Source organism: Cydia amplana, chromosome 23 (genome assembly GCF_948474715.1).
Source record: "Cydia amplana chromosome 23, ilCydAmpl1.1, whole genome shotgun sequence".
Taxonomy (NCBI): Eukaryota; Metazoa; Arthropoda; class Insecta; order Lepidoptera; family Tortricidae; genus Cydia; species Cydia amplana.
Genome location: NC_086091.1, coordinates 3,456,406 through 3,478,000, shown reverse-complemented (window position 1 = coordinate 3,478,000; position 21,595 = coordinate 3,456,406). Strand labels below are relative to the sequence as shown.

General features: G+C 37.1%; 3 protein-coding genes and 1 non-coding gene across 5 annotated transcripts in view; 2 read left to right on the top strand and 2 right to left on the bottom strand.

The window, feature by feature from the left end:
• Positions 1-2,836: 2,836 nt before the first annotated feature.
• On the bottom strand, positions 2,837-10,468 carry LOC134658820 (porphobilinogen deaminase). The gene is made up of 7 exons (XM_063514483.1): positions 10,160-10,468; positions 9,801-9,873; positions 8,884-9,070; positions 8,174-8,256; positions 7,386-7,567; positions 4,293-4,452; positions 2,837-3,371 (listed from the first exon to the last, which is right to left on the bottom strand). The coding sequence occupies exons 1-7, from the start codon at positions 10,208-10,210 to the stop codon at positions 2,875-2,877; spliced, it is 1,233 nt and encodes a 410-aa protein (XP_063370553.1). The 5' UTR covers positions 10,211-10,468; the 3' UTR covers positions 2,837-2,874.
• Positions 5,680-5,752, top strand: Trnas-gga (transfer RNA serine (anticodon GGA)). Its single transcript has one exon. It is a non-coding gene; the product is annotated as a tRNA-Ser (tRNA).
• A 2,362-nt stretch (positions 10,469-12,830) lies between the features above and the next one.
• LOC134658727 (uncharacterized) lies at positions 12,831-19,178 on the bottom strand. 2 transcript variants are annotated; one of them, XM_063514376.1, is made up of 5 exons: positions 19,062-19,178; positions 18,575-18,839; positions 16,004-16,162; positions 13,305-15,545; positions 12,831-12,992 (listed from the first exon to the last, which is right to left on the bottom strand). In XM_063514376.1, the coding sequence occupies exons 2-5, from the start codon at positions 18,762-18,764 to the stop codon at positions 12,895-12,897; spliced, it is 2,688 nt and encodes an 895-aa protein (XP_063370446.1). In that variant the 5' UTR covers positions 18,765-18,839; positions 19,062-19,178; the 3' UTR covers positions 12,831-12,894. The 2 variants fall into 2 exon arrangements, with proteins under 2 accessions (XP_063370446.1, XP_063370447.1); XM_063514377.1 differs by having other exon boundaries at positions 18,973-19,158.
• A 1,102-nt stretch (positions 19,179-20,280) lies between these two features.
• LOC134658780 (uncharacterized) overlaps positions 20,281-21,595 on the top strand; it is a 136,896-nt gene continuing 135,581 nt past the window's right edge. The window contains exon 1 of the mRNA XM_063514417.1: positions 20,281-20,475. Coding sequence (XP_063370487.1) covers positions 20,424-20,475 — 52 coding nt within the window. The 5' untranslated portion in view covers positions 20,281-20,423. The remainder of the gene's footprint in view (positions 20,476-21,595) is intronic.

The following is a 21,595-nucleotide window of genomic DNA, read 5'->3' as shown; positions in this document are numbered from 1 at the left end:
GCCGAATATTCGGTATTCGGCCGAATATTGCCTACTATTCGGCCGAATATTGCCTACTATTCGGCCGAATACCGAATATCTGTTGCCACTAACTAAAAAGAAAAATTACACAAAAAGAATACCAAAAATTAGGTGTATTTAATATTTAAAAAATATTATTAGAAAGTTGTTAAATAGGAAGACCCTTTTTTAAACATTTATTGAATATGAACTATTTTATTTTTATCATGGGTCTGATTTGATTGACTCTAACTACATTCATTAGTTCTGTTTTACAAAAAAGATATCTTAGCAAACGTTGTGCTTTGTTGGCGAACAGTTTTCATAATAATTGTGACTCATAAATCTCATAATGTTCGCATCCGAATATTCGTTATTCGGCCGCGAGAGTGGCCGAATATTCGGTATTCGGCCAAAACCACTTATTCGGGGCATCTCTAATTTTTATAGCACACGCAGTGCAAGTGTTATTAATATACTTACGTCATAATTTCATAGAAGTTTGGCGTTTAAAATCGATGCAGACTTTTCTTGGTTGAACTCTACACGATTAGGGAAAATGCTCGTACTACCTGCCTAGTAGTATGCGGGCGACATAGCCTAGGGACACTGCAACATCAGCGGTGTATGCGCGTTACCATATCCTACATTTTTGAAGTGAAAACTTCTTTACACTTTTTGTGATGGGGAAAAAATGTTAAACTCGTAACAGGTGTCACGTGACCGTAAGACGCAAGACGGACACGTGACCTGATCGAAAAACTGTTACTTCAATGTCATTGAGTTTTTCTTTATTGATTTAAATGCCATCTAGTGAGTTTCGCTCTAACTGGTATTAATATAACTCTAGTACTAACATTGATGTGCTTAGGGGTTTCAAGTAATGCGACGAAATAACGCTAGATGGCGTTAACCTCAATTAATACATAGTGCTGCAGAGGCAGACATTTTGCAATAGTGATTGAGTTTTCACTTCTGCCGGCGCTCCCTGAGTGCAACCCGTTGTTTTTTGTTTTCAATTTTTTTTTATTGTTTAATAGTTATTTGTACAACAAGAGATCAAAGTTTGATATTTCTTCGAGTGCTTATTTTGAGTCCCGTGCAAGCGAAAGATTCTATAATAGATTCACGAGCGTAGCGAGTGAATCTAATTTAGAATCTTGAGCGTAGTAAGGGACTCAAAAGCGCACGAGATGTAAATAACTTTGATCTCGTGTAGTACACAACATTTTTCACCTCAGCAGTGAGAACATATTAGAGAACTCGAAAAATGTATTCCTTCTTCATCACTTACCTCTATTCACTCAAGTTTTCTTAAGATATACCAACAATTAAATTTTCACCTCAGCAGCTCGAACAAGGGTACTTTGCTACTTAAAAACAGTGAGCAAAATCCCATTTTGCTCACTGAGTGAGCAAAATCGCATTTTGCTCATTTAGTCTCACTCAGTGAGCAAAATGCGATTTTGCTCACTGTTTTTAAGTAGCAAAGTACCCTTGTTCGAGCTGCTGAGGTGAAAAAGTTTTTTTAAGTGGCATGTTTGTTTCAATTTTAATTTGTACGGTATTGGCTGTGATTGTCCACAAATATAATATCCGCCGTTTCAGCATCGTGACAAGTTATTATTTTACGTTTTGTTCGCAACTGGTTGAGGATGCTTGTGAGTTTTGATTGAGATTTTGTTGTGAATAAAAGTATTATAAAAAAGTTCGGCTTTCATTTGAGTTTTTCTACCTTTGTCGGGTATAGGGTTGACACCTTTACGCGGTTTTCTTCTATAAATAGAGTGATTCTTGAGGAAGGTTTGGGAGTATAATTTGTTAACCCGTGCGGAGCCGGGGCGGGTCGCTAGTATATGATAAAAGTAGTCTATTAGGCAATTATAACAGTTCCAACTTAATGTGATTGCATTTATGATCTCAGTTCCTATGGCCCCCTACGGGTTTAATCATCTGATGGAATCACAATATTGCATTGTCTTTGTCACCAATCTTACATGAAAACCTATCGATTCGGCCAAAGCGAATACCATATTATCCAGTGGCCGAAAACAAGGGTTGTATGATAAATAACTTATTTATACCTACTTAGATAATTACATAAGTATATTATAAAAGCTGTTAAATATTAAAACTGGGTGTAAGAATAAATAAAAGTATGAAACCCATATCAGTCACCATTATATTTAACAAGTAAAATTAAAATTCAACAAAATATATTATGTCATCATAATAAGTACACATAAATCTAATTATACTAGTATAAACTTATTTGTTCATAATAAAATAACAAGTACAACAGTATATGTACAATTTTCTAATAATTCCTTTCGACAATTTGACAGAAAAAAATGTTACCCACCCGCCAACATGATTGGGTAAGCCAACAAATAAATATAAAAAAAAATATTTCAAAGCATAACGCCTTTATGATTTCAGTATCAAGTTAACATCGAAATTCGAAGCTTTTGTAACTCCGTCTCTGAATATTGCAATGGAGTAACAAAGATAAAAAATACAGAAACTTGACTTTCGAACATAATACCTACTCAACAGGCCATACTTTTTTCTAAACACAATTTATGGTCGGTGATTGTCATAAATCTGGCAGTGTAATCGCGACCTTAGTACATGTACATAGGGTTCTATATCACATATATACTTGGTCAACCAGATCTTGACAGTAGAAAAAGGCGGCAAATTTGAAAAATGTAAGCGCGAAGGGATATCGTCCCATAGAAAATTTGAATTTTGCGCCTTTTTTTACTGTCAAGATTTGGTTGACCAGCTATAATTCGTTTTCCGATGTAGTAATAAAATAACCCATGTAAATCTGCTATACTAAATAGACCACTTAAAAAAAAAAAACAAAAATCAGGACTTCACAACAGTAGAGCTTCTAATAAGATCCTGCGTCACCTTCATAACTTCTAACGCGCCTTTAGCAATAAGAGATTCAGCCAAATCCTTACCCAAATCATCACATTTCTCTATAACATCTATAGGCATGTTTGAGTTTTCTATTAAACCGCAAAAAATCTTAGGCGTTTTTAAAGCCAGTATCTCCTCTAAACTTCTAGTGTCTTCGCAATTCAAATTTCCCGCCATTTCCGTTATTCTTCTGTTTTCTTCAGGATGACTAGGGTTGTCACTGACATCCGTTTTGAGTTTTTTACCGGTTTTTTCGGATTCGTCCGGGCTGAGTTTGTGCTTGACCGTTTTTCTTATCTGTGGGAAGGTTTGTTCGAGGGAATTTTCTATGGTGGTTGCGCCGTCGAGGCTCCACACTGCTCCGGATATGCTTAGCTTGAATTGTGTGTCGAATGGCTTCAGTCTTGTGGATACGCCGACGGGCGCGCTGCAGCCTCCACCTGGAAACAGATTATCGTCATTAGTATAGTATATAGGGTACTTGACTGTATTTGAAATAAATTATTTTACAGTACATATACAGCACTAGTGCGTAAAATAGCACTTTTCGTGCGATGCCGAAACTTTAAAGTGCCATATGTACTGTGTACACGTGCGAATAGGTAATTCGCAACTCGTGTCGATTTAAAACACTCCCTTCGGTCGTGTTTTAATTTATCGCCACTCGTTTCGAATTTCCTCTTTTTCGCACTTGTATCGAAAATAACTATTACAGCATAAATGAAATAAAGCACCAGAAGATTAATAGAGAAACGTAGACAGCAGTTATTTTTAGGCACAATTTTTATTTTAAAACCCGTATAAAACTAAAGAGTAGGTTATTTGAGAGTGACGTCACATGCTAGTGTATCATATAAATTCCAATGTTGCAAAATCGTTTTGACGGTTCGAAAAAAGAAACTGATTTGACTGGTAGTCAAATACCATGTACTAATGTTGCGGTGTGTTTGGCTTTTTAGCCGGCAAAGGCCCTTTGCCTAGGGGTCATTCGACAACCTAATAGATTGAATTGGCACAGAGTTTGGCGCGCAGAAGATGCGCAATTTGTTTTAGATACTGCCATCTGACATAGCATTCTGAGCTTCCAACTAAAACCAAATCCAAAGGATACACGCATCCTTATTAGGGGCTGTTCATAAATTACGTCATCTATTTTTGACCATCCCCCCCCCCCCTAAAATCATTCAAAAATCATGCTTCGAATGACCCACGTTTCCTCCTACGTCATGCTACCATCATCCGATGTCCAGACTCCCCCCCCTAATTTGAAATTACGTAATTTATGAATAGCCCCTTAGTATGTACGCAACTCGTTCCATAATAGGCAGGCCCATAATTTTTTCCGTAATTTCGGGACTTACCGAGTGTCTTGAGAAAGCTTCTCTCCGCCAGAATCCTGCAGTATGTCTCAGCGTGGTTGAAGGGCGCCAGCAACGACAAAATGGCGTCGTTGTCGGCGCGACACTCCACTGCTAACGCGCCCTGCCCTACCGCGTATTTCATTTCTGCGCACGGTAGGATCTGAAAAAGAAAACTATTGGGTTATTCCCACTAGTTACCACCAAGTTGTTACCAGTGGTAACTACTGGGAATTTTTTCCCACCTTTTACCACTGGTAACTACTGGGAAAAATTATTCCCAGTAGTTACCACCAACTCGGTTTAGTGGTAACTACTGGGAATTTTTATTCCCAGTAGTTACCACCAAAATTTTGTTAGAGTTAAATACTAATAAAACAGTATAAATAGTATAGTATAAATATAGAGTGATTTAATAAATAATTATAAGTCGATTAGTGTTTTAGTAAACTGCCTTAAAAGTGACCAAAATTAACACAGAAACAGTTTAACCGGTACTAGTACAAAAACTATAATATATGTAAGGATAAATGTAATAATCCATTCAGATTATTTCTCAAGTGATTTTATTAGGTAATTCAAAATCACACAATATCTATACTATACTATTTATACTGTTTTTATTAGTATTTAACTCTAACAAAATGTTGGTGGTAACTACTGGGAATAATTTTTCCCAGTAGTTACCACTAAACCGAGTTGGTGGTAACTACTGGGAATTATTTTTCCCAGTAGTTACCAGTGGTAAAAGGTGGGAAAAAAATTCCCAGTAGTTACCACTGGTAACAACTTGGTGGTATAATAAGAATAAGAAACGGTGACTAATGGGAATAACCCATTTAGTTCATCGACATATGATTGTTCATTATGAATCTACTGGCTAAAGTCATAGAGTTGATAATTGATAAACATGATAATTTCGACCCTTTTTATACCGATTACTTCTTTTTTAACCGCCTTCAAAAAAAGGAGGAGGTTCTTTATTGCGGGTTTTAATAGATTCTTGGGATGAGCTCAGTTTAAAAATTAAAGACAAGTAGGTACTAACTATACTACCCGAACTATCTGGATTAAACACCGTGCACCGCGTATAGAATGGTACCTATCGATGAAGATAAGTATAGAGGGTGTTTGGTAGGTGCAAAGCTTTAAGGGCGTGATAGATGAGGTATTCTTGTTTATCTAAATCTAGGAATTTTTAATAAAATAATTTGATTTGTTCCCAAAGTTGTGTATAGTTGGCAGCACCAGTCTCTCTCGCTATATCGTAATTCCGTAAGGAATTCGTATAGGAGGTGCAAGCGCATATTGCTTGCCCTTAGAGTTGGTCAAAGACGCCTAGTCTTAGTAAGATGGCATATAGACGAGAAATTGGGACGGGTTCCACCGTGGCGGGGTGGCCAAGGGGTTCAAGGCGTTAGCCCGGATTGCTAAAGACGCCGGTTCGAATCCGGCCTTCGCCACTTAGTCAGGGCTTAGTCACTTTTTCTTTAATATAAGTATGACATCTATTTCAGTTTATAATTTTTAGAAAAAATCCCAGAATTTCACCAAAAAAAAGTAAGTTACTAAAATCAAAATGATGTTAGGTCCTCGAACACTATAAAACTGTATACTGTTATCGCACTGACCCAGTCACGGTATTTTCCCATGCCTTTTTAACTTCGATTTCGTTTATCGGATCTTATCAACAATATCAGTCTAGTGATAAGAGTCCGTAATCTCACGATGATGTTGCTGTTTCTGCGAACCATGTTCAAGCATTTGTTTTTTCAATAAACATTTAATACTTACTCGAATGAGCATTTAACTATAAATATATGTAAATGTGAAAATAAGCCACACTAAATACATACACAACTCAACATCTGCGCACGTTTTCTAGCATTTAAAGCATGTTTAGTTTTATTATTGACCAGACTTGAGCATTTCTTAATTTTATACCTCGTTTCCTCATTTTCGTCCAGTGTTGCGAGCGAGTGTTATTAGTAAGTTAGGGACAGATATTAATAAATAGGTATTTACCTCAAATCCAAACCTACTACTAGCCTACGCCTAAGTTCGCTACTTTCGTCCAGTTTTACGAGTATTACCATTATTAGCCACTTTCGTCCAGTTGAGTTTCGTCAAGCATTACTATAGACAGTTTAATGAATAGCCATCCCATCCGTTGCAGCCAACAAGGCTGAGTATTAGCCATTTTCGCGATCAGTATCACGATCGAGTATTATAACCCTAGATATTAAGTTACGCCACAGCTGTAAGTTTCAGTCGTGGCAGTGAGCAGTAAAGCCAAATATTCCCCACATTCGTCCAGTCCATCCGTTACAGCCCAGCGGCCACAAACAACAAAGCCGTGTGTTATCTACTTTCGTCCAGTTTTACAAGTATTACCATTATTAACCTTTTGGACGCCAATGACCGATATATCCGCACCGTAGGTTCAACGCCAAAGACCGATTCATCGGTCACATATAACAGAGCAACATAGACCTACGTGCATATGCATAAAGTTCAATTTCAGTTTTGACACTTCGGTGACATGGCGTCAGCGTGACTGCTTTTGGGTTTGACACGGCGTCGATAAGGTTAAAGACAGTTTAATAGGCTACATGACTAATTTTTTTTATGGTATCAATCGATCGGGTTTGTTTTTAGGATCAAATGTCTATATGGGACCCATTGCATTAAAGTAACACAAAAGTCAGAAATTGTAGTCAAAGTCCGACAGTCGCACTTCACTCGCGAAACGCCCTATACAAAACGGCCAGAGGCCGTGACGTCATCGCCCATCTTGTAGTATGGACAAAACAAGAAAATTGCGTTTTTGTCGGTGAAATATTGCGTTTATGTATATAGTTGCTATACAATATTTTTTTGGATGAAATGTAAGGAATCGAATGGTACCCTTACTTTTATCGTTTTTGGAAGTTAAAAAAAACTTAAATTTTGAAACTTAGGTCCTGTAATTTTGTAATTTTTCAATATTTTATTTTAATATCCACATTATTGTGATAAATTGCTCGTTTGCTATATATTTTACTAGATTTTGTTATAAAATTCAACATGTGTCATCATCCCTATTATTAGTCTTACCTTAGATATTCGGTTACTCCACCCCATCCGTTGCAGTCCAGCGGCGGCCAGCAATAGCGCCGAGTATTCGCCGTTTTCGTCCAGTTTCCGTAGACGAGTGTTAAGGTTCCCGCGGACGTCGCGGACGCACAATTGTGGGTGTTTCCCGCGGAGCTGCGCCGTGCGGCGGAGAGATGACGTGCCTTCAGAGAAATAAGTACATGGTTATAAACCTGTCGAATCCCACGATATGACGTCACCATAAGCGTTCTGGCTCATATATGAGTCGTGGGAGCTGACAGATTAACTAGTTTTTCTTCAAGGTCAAGGTCTCGGGGGCAAACTATACATACCATAGGCTAGAAAAAAAGAAATGTGTATAGGATCAGAACGAAATTTTGCAAACTTTTCTATAATAAGAATGATGAGAATACAAAAATGAGCATATTTTTTTTTTAATCTGATTAATTAAAACCAAAATATTACTTTGCTAATCCGCGAAAAGATAACGTGCTAGTCAATCAGTGCTAACCCTAGTCTAGTGTTTTTTTAATCAGTGTTTATCTGATTAAATAAACATAGTTTGGTAAATAAACAAAGTTTGCAACTCATATTATTTAAGTATCGTTTATGTTTATGTCACATTGTGTTGAGTTGTTGACTTTGCTGTAGTTGACTTAAAGAGTAACAACGAAATACATACAGATTATAGGAGAAACGGGAATATGATCTTGAACCATAAATACATCTTTGATAAAATATTTAGTTAAAATTTCTCAAATACTGTAAATTTCATAATTGCAACTCACCAATGACGGAACCTTCTGGCAGGGTCTCCAACGAGTGCTCTTTCAGGTCTTCCCTGAGAACTAAAGCATCTCTAGGATCTTCCCTAAAACATTCAAAAAGAAATATTAATGGAATAATACGTACACCACAATAGGTCACAATTGTCCTAACTGCTAACTGGCCCCTATTTCACCACGGTGACAGGTGCGACAATTATAAAACATCACCGTTGCTGACGTCACAGTAATCCATGGGCTACGGTTACCACTTATCATTGGACCGTATTTCTGTTTGCCACCATCATTGTATTGTTTAAAAAAACTTTATTATATCGGAAAAAAAGCAGATATTTCTCTAGAGTAGTATAGCTCTGATTTAAACTTTCACGAATTTTACACATTAGACCAAGACCGATTTTTAGACCAAGACCGATTTTTAGACCAAGACCTGTTTTTAGACCAAGACCAATTTTTAGACCAAGTGCGGGTAGTTCGAAAAACTCGCGCGGTTAGAAGATGCTGATGTCAAGTTAAGCCAGTCTTCTCCGAGACCACGGGGACAACGCCGTCCTCGAAACGTCGGAGGTAAATCTTAAAACTTAGATACGCGATTAAGTCCCGTTGTACAATTTAATAATAAGTAGTATAGCTGTGTCCCTACTTACGTAAGTAAAACTTACAAGTATATCTTGGGCATTTGTTAAGTCCTGTTTAAGTAACTAATAAGTTACCTTTCAAACACCGCTCCAATAGCCAACCCCTCCGGCAGAGATGTGGGCAGATCCTTCAACGAGTGCACCACAAAGTCCACCGTGTCATTCCTCAGGGCATCCTCCAGGTCTTTGGTGAAGAGGGACTTCTCTCCGATCTTCGGCAGGGACACGTCTAATATACGGTCTCCTAGCGTTGTCATGGTTACTGTAAATAAAGGAGAAAGTCAAAGTTGTTCCCAAAAACTTCCCAAATGACCTCATGTTTTGCATTGCTTTATTTATAAAGCCCATCACAGACGGAGTGACAATATATCGGTAAATACCGTAAGATACGGCATCTGCTGATATCTTTTACATACTATTTGACAGAGTCCACACAGTAATAGGGTCATTGCGCTAGTTTCCCTCCATGCTCTAGTTTTCGTCCACTTGACGGATTAGCAAATAATATATTTCGTTTTGAATTAGATTAAATTCATTAAATTCATATTCATATTCATATTTTATTGATAAAGCTAATTACAAGTCAGGAGTACATAAAATAAAATTACATTTTGCTAAATCTAAAGATAATCAAATTGATATGTTCAAATTTGTACAGCAAATAACAATGTAGGTTTATAATCAAACGTTAAGTGGACGAAAACTAACGCACCTGGGCGTTTCACTTAACTGGGCACCTTTAACGGCCAGTTAGCAATCATTACAAAACTGACGGTCAATGTCAGATCCCATAAATTTTGTCAGGAACACGACTTAAGTCGCGCTATAAGGTGCACAGTTAAGTGAAACCTATTCAATTCAATATTTTTATTACGAATAAAAAAAAACGATATATAAGTAAATTCAATATTTCTAAATTATCCAAAATACTTTAAAATTAAGTATGAACTAAACAAATTCTAACTAATATAATATGTAAAATACCAACTTACCAATAGTAAACTCTTTCTCGGGATGTAATTTCTTCAAGCTGTCTATTACAAAGTTTGTTTGTATAAGTGCCAGCTAAAACAAAAATAGGAAAATGTTAGCATGTAATGTACTTACCTAAATTTTACTTTTGTATAATGACGTTACATATATATACAGTAGGTATACATTTATGCATAATAAAAAACTAAGTAAGTTTCTCACACTTACTTAGTTTTTTATATAGATACATAGAACATAACATTAACACATTAAGTACCTACCTTAGTCTGCTATACATGTTTGGGTAAATCATCTTTGCAAGAAGGATCATCGTAGGTTTCTATTTGTAGGGTTAAACGTCTAGTTAAATCAAACTTACCTCGCTTTTTCTTGAACCGACACGTATAACGGTTTTCGCTTCGTTTTCCATTTTCAATAGCTTCCGACACCAATTATTGTATGTAACTTAAATAAAATTATAACAGGATGTTGATGTTTCTAGCTTTAAGGTTATGTCATGAATTACACCCAATTATTCAAATTATTGTATAAACAAATTGGGTTGGGAGTATCTAAGTGGCTTGTCACTAACACTGTAATGGACAAGTTAATTAGGCACATAATTTACAAATCAAAGTTCAATCAAAACATCGCTTTCGCAAAGTGATTGTGCAACTGTCATGTCATCCTAATTTGTCATGAACTGTCACTGTCAAAAATTATAGTGATGTACTCTTATGACTTCTTTTTACCGGTAAAATAAAAGTATTTCTAAGTAAAAATACCTGTTACTTCTTAAAAAAATCTAGGAATACTTTAAGCCGCTTCTACACGGCCGCCAATAAAATATCCTGGCAAAATCATAGAAGGTAGGATCCTATAAAAGTGGTATACGCGTGCCTCCGTGAGGGACAAAACATAGGCAATGCGACACTATGATTGATCGAATTTATTTGTTGCCCACCATAATCCATACTATTTTATGGTGGGGAATAAAAGAAAATGCATGAATCTAGTATTTTAACTGGATAGGGCATGAGTGGTGGGGATAACTGACAGAACGGGATAGTCTTATGTATCTTTCAGTAGGAGTAGCAGCGAAAGCGCTATTATTGGTTGTCCTTGTCACAGTCTCACTTTTTTTTTATTCCCCACTATAAATTAGTATGGATTATGGTGGGCAACAAATAAATTCGACCAATTATAGCGTCGCATTGCGTATGTTTTGTCCCTCACGGAGGCACGCGTAGACCACTTTTATAGGATCTACCTTCTATAAGAAAATGTGAGACTGTGACAAGGACAAATAATAATAGAGCTTTCGCTGCTACTCCTACTGAAAGATACATAAGACTATCCCGTTCGGTCATTTCCCCCACCCCTCATGCCAGATCCAGTTAAAATAGAGTCTGGCTAATGAAAGTTGAGCCTGAGATTTATTTAAAACTTTTTATATGGCAACTTTTTTTCCTATCAAATAAGCTGTCAGTTTCAAGCCGTCATTTAATTTCATAATTTTATTGCCAGGTGCGGTTTCTATTGAAATTCCCGCGTTATCTCAGGCTCAACTTTCATTAGCCAGACTCTATGAGCGCTTTTATATATGTATGAATCCCTACAACCAGGGTCTCGGCTCAGCCTACCAAAAACTCCAAAAAGCGACCTCGAAATTTCGACTCTAGAAATTGCATTATTGTGATTCACTTTGCAGACTAGGTATATATCAGAGAAGATGGGTGTTAATAAAATACAAATTTCTTATTTAACAAAATCATTATACTTCTACAAGAAATTACAAAAGCTTGAAAACATACACGAAATTATACTTAATGCACAAGTTGAATAAATCTACGGCTCAAGTTAACATTTTTAGACGCGAATATTGAAGTAATAGAAAACAATCACAGACATCTTACAAACGAACAGCAATATATATAAAATCGAAAGGTCCACTAATATCTGGAAAGCTTGGAGGATATAATCAAACGGAGACGCCATGTCTGTAATTTTCTGTACAAAACAGTCTGCCGATTTTTGCGGGGGAGGGGAACGTCAAATGTATGCGTAACGTAAAAATAGCCATGTCAGATAAACGTCAGTCCATACATTGTGTATGACCGTTGGCCGCCTATTTTCGACAGAGGGGAAAGCCTGTTAATGGCTACTCCGTTTAGTTGTATCCTCCAAGCTGGAAAGTCAAATAGGCAAGTTTGTCCAAAACAATTGATTATTTTAGAGTCAGCACTGATAAGTTGTATATACATGTACATAGGTAATAAGAGACAAATCTCTATAGCCCCATATAAGAAATCCATCAACATCAATTATAGCCTGACCAGTAATATATAATTGTCAAGAGGGCGCTGTTATTCTCATGTATAGGGTGACAATTCAGTGTAGTATGAAAAAATTAGTTCCAGTGAAATTCCGCAATATGGCGCACCCTCAATAGATCCTGGTTCACCTATAATACATTTTATAACCGGAAGTCGATAAATGAGAAGTCACATTGAAAATTAATGAAAAAAAAAGAAATCTCTATAGCCCCATATAAGAAATCAATCAACATCAATTAATACATTTTATAACCGGAAGTCGATAAATGAGAAGTCACATTGAAAATTAATGAAAAAAAAAGAACAACAAAAAATATTGCAAATATTGTGTTTTTATAACCCAAAAATGATTTAATAGGTTATGTTGATACCTTTTTATCTGTAGAGGGCCAAAAATTGTGTAGGTACGTACTTAGCAGAGCAGACGTAAATAATGGAATATTAAAGACGCGTAAACTAGTGCAACATATTATTATCCGCACATCTGATGGTTAGAGTTCTGGGCTATAGTCGCGAAAATCGAAGTTCGCAAATTGCGGGCATCTTTTTCACTCTTATTACGCCTTCATTGGAGTAAAAGTGTATGGCATGATAACGACACGGCATTATAATGTACGGGCATTATACGATTATCGAGAGCTAGTATTTGACGTGCACTATCCAATTTAGGGCTTCAATATTTTGCATTTACGCGTGTATTCCTATTATTTATATTAAATATGATGATTATTCTATTTTAAGGCGGTTGAATGGAGTCTGCTTGACAACAGTCGCAGCGTCAGGCGCTCCGCTTGCTGCTACGGAGGCGGCGTCTGTTGTTAGGAACGGAGGTGTCTCTGGTTCTTGAAGATTTAGTTGATCTACTTGGTGATGACCCTGAAAAAAAAAATTTGTTACCGGTTTTTTGACAACACTAAAGTACTGTGGTTATGGGCCTCAAGATGCCAGATTTTTAATTTAATTCTTTGGATGTTAGATGACCTTTATGGGCTTATTACACCTTACTTTAGAGTGGTAACACACTATCGCACACTAAAAGAGATATCTTTTTCTCGCTCTCATTTATGGGTTTGGCGCATCAAGGTCGCGGTGCGGTGCGATAGTATGTTACCACTTTTAGACTGATACAGACACAGACAGGATGTGTGGATGTTGCAGATATACCTCAAAAAAATCAAAAGTACTTACTTTTGATTTTACTCGCAGGAGACTTTGGGCGCTCAACAATCTTAACTTCCTTTTTCTTAGCCTTCGACTTCGTTTTTGGCTCAATCTTCTTCACATCCAACTTCTCAATAGCCACTTTAACTTCCTTTATCTTAACACTATCCACACCACTTTTATTCCTTCTAGTCTTAACTTCAGTCTTCGGTTTTCCTACATTCTTTCTCATAGACCTGGTAGTTCTTGTAACTGGCTCCGAAGGCATCTCTTCGACTTGTTTCACAGCTTCCATCTCTTTCGCTTCCCTTTTTTCCTTAATCCTATGAATTTTAACCATCACTGGAGTATATCCTTGTAGTTCTTTCGGTATATCTTCGGTGTCTTTAGCTTTACCTGCAAGCCTTTTCTTAAAGTTAGCTAAGACTTCTTTCATAGCGGGTGTCCATTTCACGCCTTGCAAGTAGTCTTTTTGCATCAGCGGGGACTGGAGAGAGTCGCTACCTTCTGATGATACATCTGACAGTTTCCTGATCCTGTATTTACAGGTATCCTCATCATCTTCATCACTGTTGGCTGCGTTGCGCTCCTTACGAATAATATCCTCTGGATTTTGAGCTAATATTTCCGCCCAAGTAAACTGTTTAGCGGAACCCATGAAATTCCCAAACTTCCCAATGCTACTTCTGTGCGTTCTATTGCCTCTGCGTTTCTGCACTTTCTTTTTTGATCGTAAGTTTTTCGGGGACAACTTTTTGCCCAAAATGTCATGAGGCATGAGCGACTTTTTGAGACGAGCGATCAAATCCGCATCGGAGACAAAGAAGTTTCTGGAAGTGCATGGCTTTCTTATTCCCTCACTGGATATATTGATGGTTTGCTTCAACAATTCCAACTTCAGGTCATTCTCAAGTGAGCACACATTCTCTCTTTCATAGCTTTTCTTGATCCCGTTTCTAGATAAAAAGTCTGTTGGAGTATTCTTCCTGCCAAATCTTCTTGAACAGCACAATTTTCGGCCCATTGGTGAATTTTGAGGTTCAGCTAGCTTCAAAGACACTTCCTTATCAGCGTTCTTCATCAATTCACTCTTGAATAGGCGTCTGCAGTGATCATAGTCTGGCTTCTCTGTAAATTCTAAGCTGGTGACGTATTCCAAGTATTTCTCCATGAACTGGGGATAATACTCGGTTTTAAAGCTGGTTTTTAAGAAGGACTTTATATCACTCATGTAGTTTTTCTTCAAGGCATGGACTAAATCAGGTTCAGAGAGAACTTCCGTAGTCTTCCAAGGCAAGGATCCTGTTAGCCAGTCGATCAGGTTGTAGCCGAGGGTCTCAAGGTCCGACCTTCTAGAATGAGCTCCGATATGAGAATCCCTGGAGCTGTATTCTAATGTTCCATCATGAGCTTTCCTCGCGTCCATGCCAAAATCTTTATGCTTGCCTTCGGAATCTAGGAACTTTGAAGCCAAACCATAGTCAAGCAGATAAATCTGTCTATTTGACTGTGAAAGAATTGCTTCTTTATGTATTTCGTCATCATTAGCTGTATCAGTTTTCTTCCTTTTCGCATCTTCATAGAACTCTGCAGTGGTTCTGATGAGAGTTTTATTGCCAAAATCATCAAGCAACTTCTGGTACGACTGATCGGAGCAAACTGAGCTAGTCATGTCCTCATAGTTGACATAACTAGACAGCTGCCTGAGATTGAAAGCATGATGCCTATGTAAAGTCCTACTGTCTCTATCGTTTAGAATTTTTCTTAACTGTTTAACACTGGCCAGTCTTTTCTCATCACAACTTTTGTTAAGATCTAAGCCTTTAGAGTCTTTAATCACAAAATCCTCATCATCATAATAGTTTGAAGCTCTCGCCTTCCCACTTTTAACTCGCCTGTGTTTTCCTGACAACACTGCTACTTCTTTTGTTTCTTTTTGGAAAGATTGTGAAGTTTTTGCCATAGGGAACTTATTTATTTTGCCGCTCTCAAATCCGAGCATGAGATTCGAGCTTTTTATATCCGAATGTGTGTATCCCTGATTGTGTAGGTACTCTAACACATCTAGTATCTGCAGAGCGAGTACTAGAACATTCTTCAAGTCTAGTACTTTGGTCCGAGCGATGATTTTGTGCAAGTCTATGTCGTAGCGAGGTAGGACAAGGAACCTATATTTCATGCCAGTCTTTTTGTCTATGAAGGATCCACTTGCAATGTATACTGGCATGCCAATGCGTTTCTGTTTGTTTTGTTGGCGCCATGCTTTTACTGAAACAACAACAACAACGTTATTACTGGAGAAATTCAACTATTGCAGAATAAGAAACACTACTATAGTATATTAGTAGATTCTACTGTCTGGAACAGTCAGAATCAAATAGTGATAGCCAAAGTGGCAACAAATCTTTCTTACATTAGGAATATGCATGTGTTGCGATTAACGATATAGTTTGACACTTGACCCAAATTATACCACTCTGTTACCATACCAGTCCTTGAATTGACACTTTGTATGAAATATTATTTGATGGTTACCCATGGCTCCATGGGTACTTCAGTGAAGGAAAATTTCGTGAGGAAACCAGAGTAATACCAATAAGGCCTTATTACACGACTGCCCAAAAGAAAGAGTGTATTGTTTTGCCTATGTGTGGGGATGGCAAAAAACGAATATTTCAAGTACCGTTAGATTACAAATTGAGTGAATTCGTTAAATATATCCTTACTTTTTGCCACTTGTGAAGTACGAATGAGACAATGCACTTCCACAAACAGCGGGCCGTTGGAGTGCGGCTCTATCTTGACCACATAGTTGGCGTTCAGCTTAGTGACCTCTTTGTCCACGTTGTCGGAAGCTAGGTAAATACGACCGAAGCTGCCACGCCCTGGAATAAAAACAGTTAAACAATATTACACATTACACAGATACATATGATTCAGAAGACATACTATTGAAAGAGGGAAACGGATAATGTTACCATTACTTTCAGTTCACAACCAATGAGCGCTGAAGATAGGATGGTGAGACGCGAGCTTGTGAAGGCCTCTGCACCTCTGGGGTGCCTTATGACTATTGTAGGGATTGAATAATATGTTGTAACATCTGTCACGGAGGCTGCGACAGCTGAAGAGACCACAGCTCCGGCTTATAGCTGGGGCCATAACCGGCCACGCCTCATTTAACAAACACCTACTAACCCTACATGTTACAGATAGCCCCCTCTGCAGGGCGTGCATGGAGGCAGAGGAGACAGCCGCCCACGTCATTCTCGAATGCCCGGGGGTGGCAGAATACCGGGCACAACACCTCGGCTCACCGGGGTCGCTCCCAGAAGTCATCGGCAACGTCAAGGGTCTGCTAGGCTTCCTGGTAGAGCTGGGTTGGCAGGAATAGGCCGCCAACCCATCACGCAAAATAGGCGCAATAATATGACGCCGAGTTGCGGAAACCAAGCCCGCGAATACCTATAACCTATAACCTATATATTATTCAATCCCTACAATAGTCATAAGGCACCCCAGAGGTGCAGAGGCCTTCACTACTTAGGGTTATCTTTAGCTAATGTTTTCTTTGTTTTATTATTAGGTGTTAACTTTCCAAATCTGCTAATGGGAGCCTGGAGAAATTGAGGGAATTCTTCAAATATTAAAGGCACGCGTTTTGTGGGACTGGTGATAATGTTGATAAATAAAGTTTTGCCATTCTTGAGAATATGTTTTCGGTTTACTTTGGTAAATATTTCCAATCAAGAAGTTCCTTCGGCACACAGCACTCCTCAGCTCTCCTCTCCACAATGAAGGCATTTTAAACTGTTTTGTAAATATGGTCCGTTTTTTGCTAAATTTATAATGATTAGGTTGATATTATGTTTGTCCTTGGTAGGAATCTTGAAAGTTTGGAAATGACTAAACTACACACCTATGTTCAATATTCCAATCACAGAATTTTACAATTTTCAAACAAAAGTACATGTTTTTGAGTTTCTTCGGTTTTTTGGTGAAACTACGTTGAACCTTCTCCAACATGTCAATATATTTTATCAAGGATATTGACATGTTGGAGAAGGTTCAATGTAGTTTCACCAAAAAACCGAAGAAACTCAAAAACATGTCCTATGAAGAAAGACTACACTTCCTAAAGCTCACAACCTTTAAGGAGCGTAGAGAGCGTGGATATAATATACAGATATAATAAAAAAAACTAATTCTAAACCTTATTTCAATGACATAAGAACATTAAGAACCATTAGTCTTTATTTGTACTCAAAACAATTGTCTGAGCAAATCCATTTTGCTACATGTGTGGGTGCCAGATAAATAAAATTGCAGCTATCAATCCATTCCTACAAATGAGTTTCCCATTTAGCAAGGTCATTTAACAGATGTGTGTTCAAGGTCAACTTTAGGCACACAATAAACCAATATTTCAAGTAATTATTGTAATCACACTTTATTGCCTTTATATTGGCCTTAAGATTTCCTACATTTAACTAAATTAAAAATAAGATTAATGTTTTGAAGTTGTAATAATAATTGATGACCGGGAGCATGGCGACACCTGTAATCTGGGTACCAGGAGATTAGGATTCATGAAAAATCCAGTTAAATTTTCCATTGTTAAAATTTTTTTAGCAGTAGGAGATATCTAGTTATACGTTTTATTTAAGCGTGGTTAGTGTGGTATTCCGCATGTCCAATTTCTTTGTCCAATGTGTATTTGCATCTCGCATTTTGCTTAGTGAGAGAGTGAGACGCAATGCACATTGGACCAAGATATTGGACAGGTGGAATACCAACCGAAGACAATGTTGAAGGAAGAAGAGAGTAGATTCAAGAACAATTTATAGTAGAATTGTTATATTTTTGGTCATCACTAAAACTACTTTAGTATTTGTAATTTGTATGGCAAGCACTAGAAACTCCCTTTTCCATTAAGGTGCATCCACACCGGAGTTAACATTTTTGGAGTAACATTGTGCAACATGGTGACATTAGGTAACTTACCTAGTTACTTACTGTTTCAGTGTCACTCCACAAAAGTTTACTGCTCTTTATAGATTAACTGTTCTGTATAGATAACCAGTAACCAGCACTGCAGGTATACCTTTGGAACCAACTTTGAGAGAAAATGAAATGACTAAATAGTCGCTCATTATATATATAGTTATTTTTGATAACATTTAGATTACCTATATACAATTTTAGGTAATTTGATAACTCAAATCTCATTTTTGAGTATTAATAGCAATTATAAGGGAAAAGAAAGTTGGTAAGACTATTTAGAGCTAATTACTCACCTATCGGCTTTCCAATGCGCCATTTCTTCTGTTGTATGTCCGAAAACACAATACCTGGCGGCAAGGCTTCGTCATCGGTAAAACTAGCGTCCAAGCTCGGGCATAACAAAGAAAGCTGCTCTAAAACAACTTTAGGTTTCTTTTTAGGGGGCTCCGGCGGCTGCACGGCCTCTATCCCGCGCCGCGGCATAGTACTATTGACCAGTTACCAAGTGAAAGACCACAATAATGACCAGAATTTCTCTTTACCAATTCGCCCCGATATCTAGAAAAAAAGCAACACAATGAGTATAAACGAGTAAAGGATTGCTCCTAATTTAATAAAAGGCAACGTGCGCTGCAATATGACAAAGAAATGCAATTACATCGGCTTAAATTGTTATTCAACAGTGTTTTACCTAAAATCACATCACCGAGGCGAAGAAATAACCACAGTCACAACTTTCTATTGTTACATCTAGGGCATAGATAGATTTAAACAATTTACTAGTGAAAAAGTTGTATGTTTTGTTATTTAAATTAACACACGAAGTGCAAATCTTGATGCACAACAACTGATTTCATGTCCGCCATGTTGTTAGAAATCATCGGTTGACGGTCGTGTCGTCCGATCAATGCGGGTGACGTCACATGACGCATTGAATAAACCGGTTAGCACGATACACTTTCGTATGTTCTCAAATTAAAACCGACTGTAATGTAATACAATAGAGTTGATTTTATATCATACAAAGGAATAAATTTTAATAGCTAAATTAGCGTCAATGTATATGTGACCCCAGTTCAAAAACTTCAACGTCCACTGGAAAGTTTTAATTTGGCGTAATTAAAAAGTTTTTCAAAAATTTCCATCCATTTTGTTTTATTAAAATGTCTTTTTTTCAACAAAATGTGATTACTTCTTCCAAGCATCGTCCAAGTCATCTTTTCACTACGTGCACCATCTGGTAAAGGCTCTCTTGATTTTTCAAAAACGGACAGCAAAGTTGCATTTTATTCACAATCACATGTGAGGCAAAGTAATCAAATGCAAATTTTGAGTTGTATTCTTATGTTTGCTGGTAGAATTGACTTTTAAATTATGATTTTGAATGATAAATATTTAATATCATTCATTTGGATTTGATTAGATTTGATTTTGTTTGATATCTATACCATATATTATACAGTTCATATTTTCTTCGGGTTGGTGTGGTGTTCTGAAAGTTGAAACATTTTGTGTTTCACTCGGGGGCAAACTTTGTTAACCCTCGTAGGTACTTTGAGACCCTCGCAAGTTGTATTGTGTCGAAGGGAAATTTATCTGTTCACCTTTGTGACATTTTTATTAATTAGCGTATTTATTTTACTAAAATAAGCAAAGGCAATTATAAATTATACATACATAGGTATAGGATTCTTATGCCTCTATTCTATCCGAATAACCTACAGCGAGGCAAAAAGTAGTGGTAAGTAAGTATGATAAATTCACATTAATGTAGCAATTTTTTTTTATATGTATAACTGTAAATTCATTCTAGGGCTCCGCATCATACCTTGAAGCAGCCCAAGATAGCTTGAAGATACTATTTTAAACTTATTCAAAAGTATACTATTTTCTATCGCATATATCGCAGGCAAAGTGAAAAGGACAGTGCTTGCGCATAAGTGCATCCCGTTTAACGCACACAGCGACACGATTGCATCGTATCGTTTTATTTGATTTCTCATTCACTCGGCGGCGGACGGCGAGACCGCACGTCCTGTCGCGCCGCATTTCCCGGTTTGTTTGTCAACAAGAAGTAAATATGTATGTTCAGTGGTTTTTGGTGACATAAACATGTGTTTGTAAATGCTGTAGTGTTGGAAGATGGACGGTGCTAACGACTCAGACCATTCTATGACTTGGGAGGATTTTTTCGGTACGTACCTACCTTATGAAGTGACTTACGCTTACGTTCTTATTAGTTTTGCGCTCGTAACTTCGTTAGCGAGTGGAATTTTATATGTACACAAAAAGAAATAAAAAAAATTAAATCGTGTCTATGGAATGAGAATTAAAAAAACATATTATTATTATTAAAAAGTTTGAATAATCAGTGCTTGCGAATTTCTCGGCCGTAGAGCAGGTTTGAGCAGCATTTCCCCTTATGGCAGTATGGTTGCGTCGCCTGTGCCTGCACTTATGTTAAAACGTGATCAATCACTTTGCTCTTTATACTTCGTGGTCTTCGTGTGCCCGATAAGAAGGAATTTATACGCACATGAAACGGAGGTGTGTGAAGAATAGTTATTTGTTTTACAAGGGGGCAAAGTTGTTGTTTAACCGCTCGTGCTAATATTGATACCCGAGCAAGCGAAAGATTCCACAATTGAATCTTCTGTTGAGCGTTGCGAGGGTTTCAAAGTACGAGGGTTAAACAAAAATTCAAATTTGTCCCCGAGTGAAAGCCAAACAATTTCACCACACCAACCCGAAGAAAATATTAACTGTAAGATATCAAACAAAATCAAATCAAATCTAAATGAATGTTACAAAATATATATAAAAATAAAATAATAGGTATATTATTAAATATTCATGCTTTAAAAGTCAATTCTACCAGCAAACCTAAGAAAACAACTTCAAATTTGCATATGATTAGTTTGCCTCACATGTGAATAAAATGCAACTTTGCTATCAGTTTTTGAACAATCAAGAGAGCCTTTACCAGGTGGTGTGGTGAAAATTGTTATGTTGGCTTCAAAGCATTATCATCATTAATTTGTATTTGTACATACTAAATACTACCTGATAGTCCTGATATATTATTGATTACTTACGGAATAATTAAACGGCAAGATAGTTATTTATTCTATATTTGTTTCTTATTAGATTCATAGACATAGGTAATTAATAGATTCCAATTAAAGATTATTTATTTATTTTTCCAAGGAATTCTAACAGCTAAGTATAAACAATAATACATTTAACTTTTTAAATAGCAATACAGAGCCGATTACAGGAATTTTATCACAGATAGAAGCTGATGTATTATAGGT

What these genes read in the sequence shown, in the direction of transcription:
- LOC134658727 (XM_063514376.1), bottom strand. Translation starts at nt 18,764, where the DNA reads ATGCCGCGGCGCGGGATAGAGGCCGTGCAGCCGCCGGAGCCCCCTAAA. An exon ending in TACTTCACAAGTGGCAAAAA is followed by an intron (nt 15,546 to 16,003) that starts GTAAGGATATAT and finishes TTGTTGTTTCAG; the next exon opens with TAAAAGCATGGCGCCAACAA. An exon ending in TCCTGCGAGTAAAATCAAAA is followed by an intron (nt 12,993 to 13,304) that starts GTAAGTACTTTT and finishes TTTTTTTTTCAG; the next exon opens with GGTCATCACCAAGTAGATCA.
- LOC134658820 (XM_063514483.1), bottom strand. Translation starts at nt 10,210, where the DNA reads ATGGAAAACGAAGCGAAAACCGTTATACGTGTCGGTTCAAGAAAAAGC. An exon ending in GCCAGAAGGTTCCGTCATTG is followed by an intron (nt 7,568 to 8,173) that starts GTGAGTTGCAAT and finishes ATTTCTCTGAAG; the next exon opens with GCACGTCATCTCTCCGCCGC. An exon ending in AAGCTTTCTCAAGACACTCG is followed by an intron (nt 3,372 to 4,292) that starts GTAAGTCCCGAA and finishes ATCTGTTTCCAG; the next exon opens with GTGGAGGCTGCAGCGCGCCC.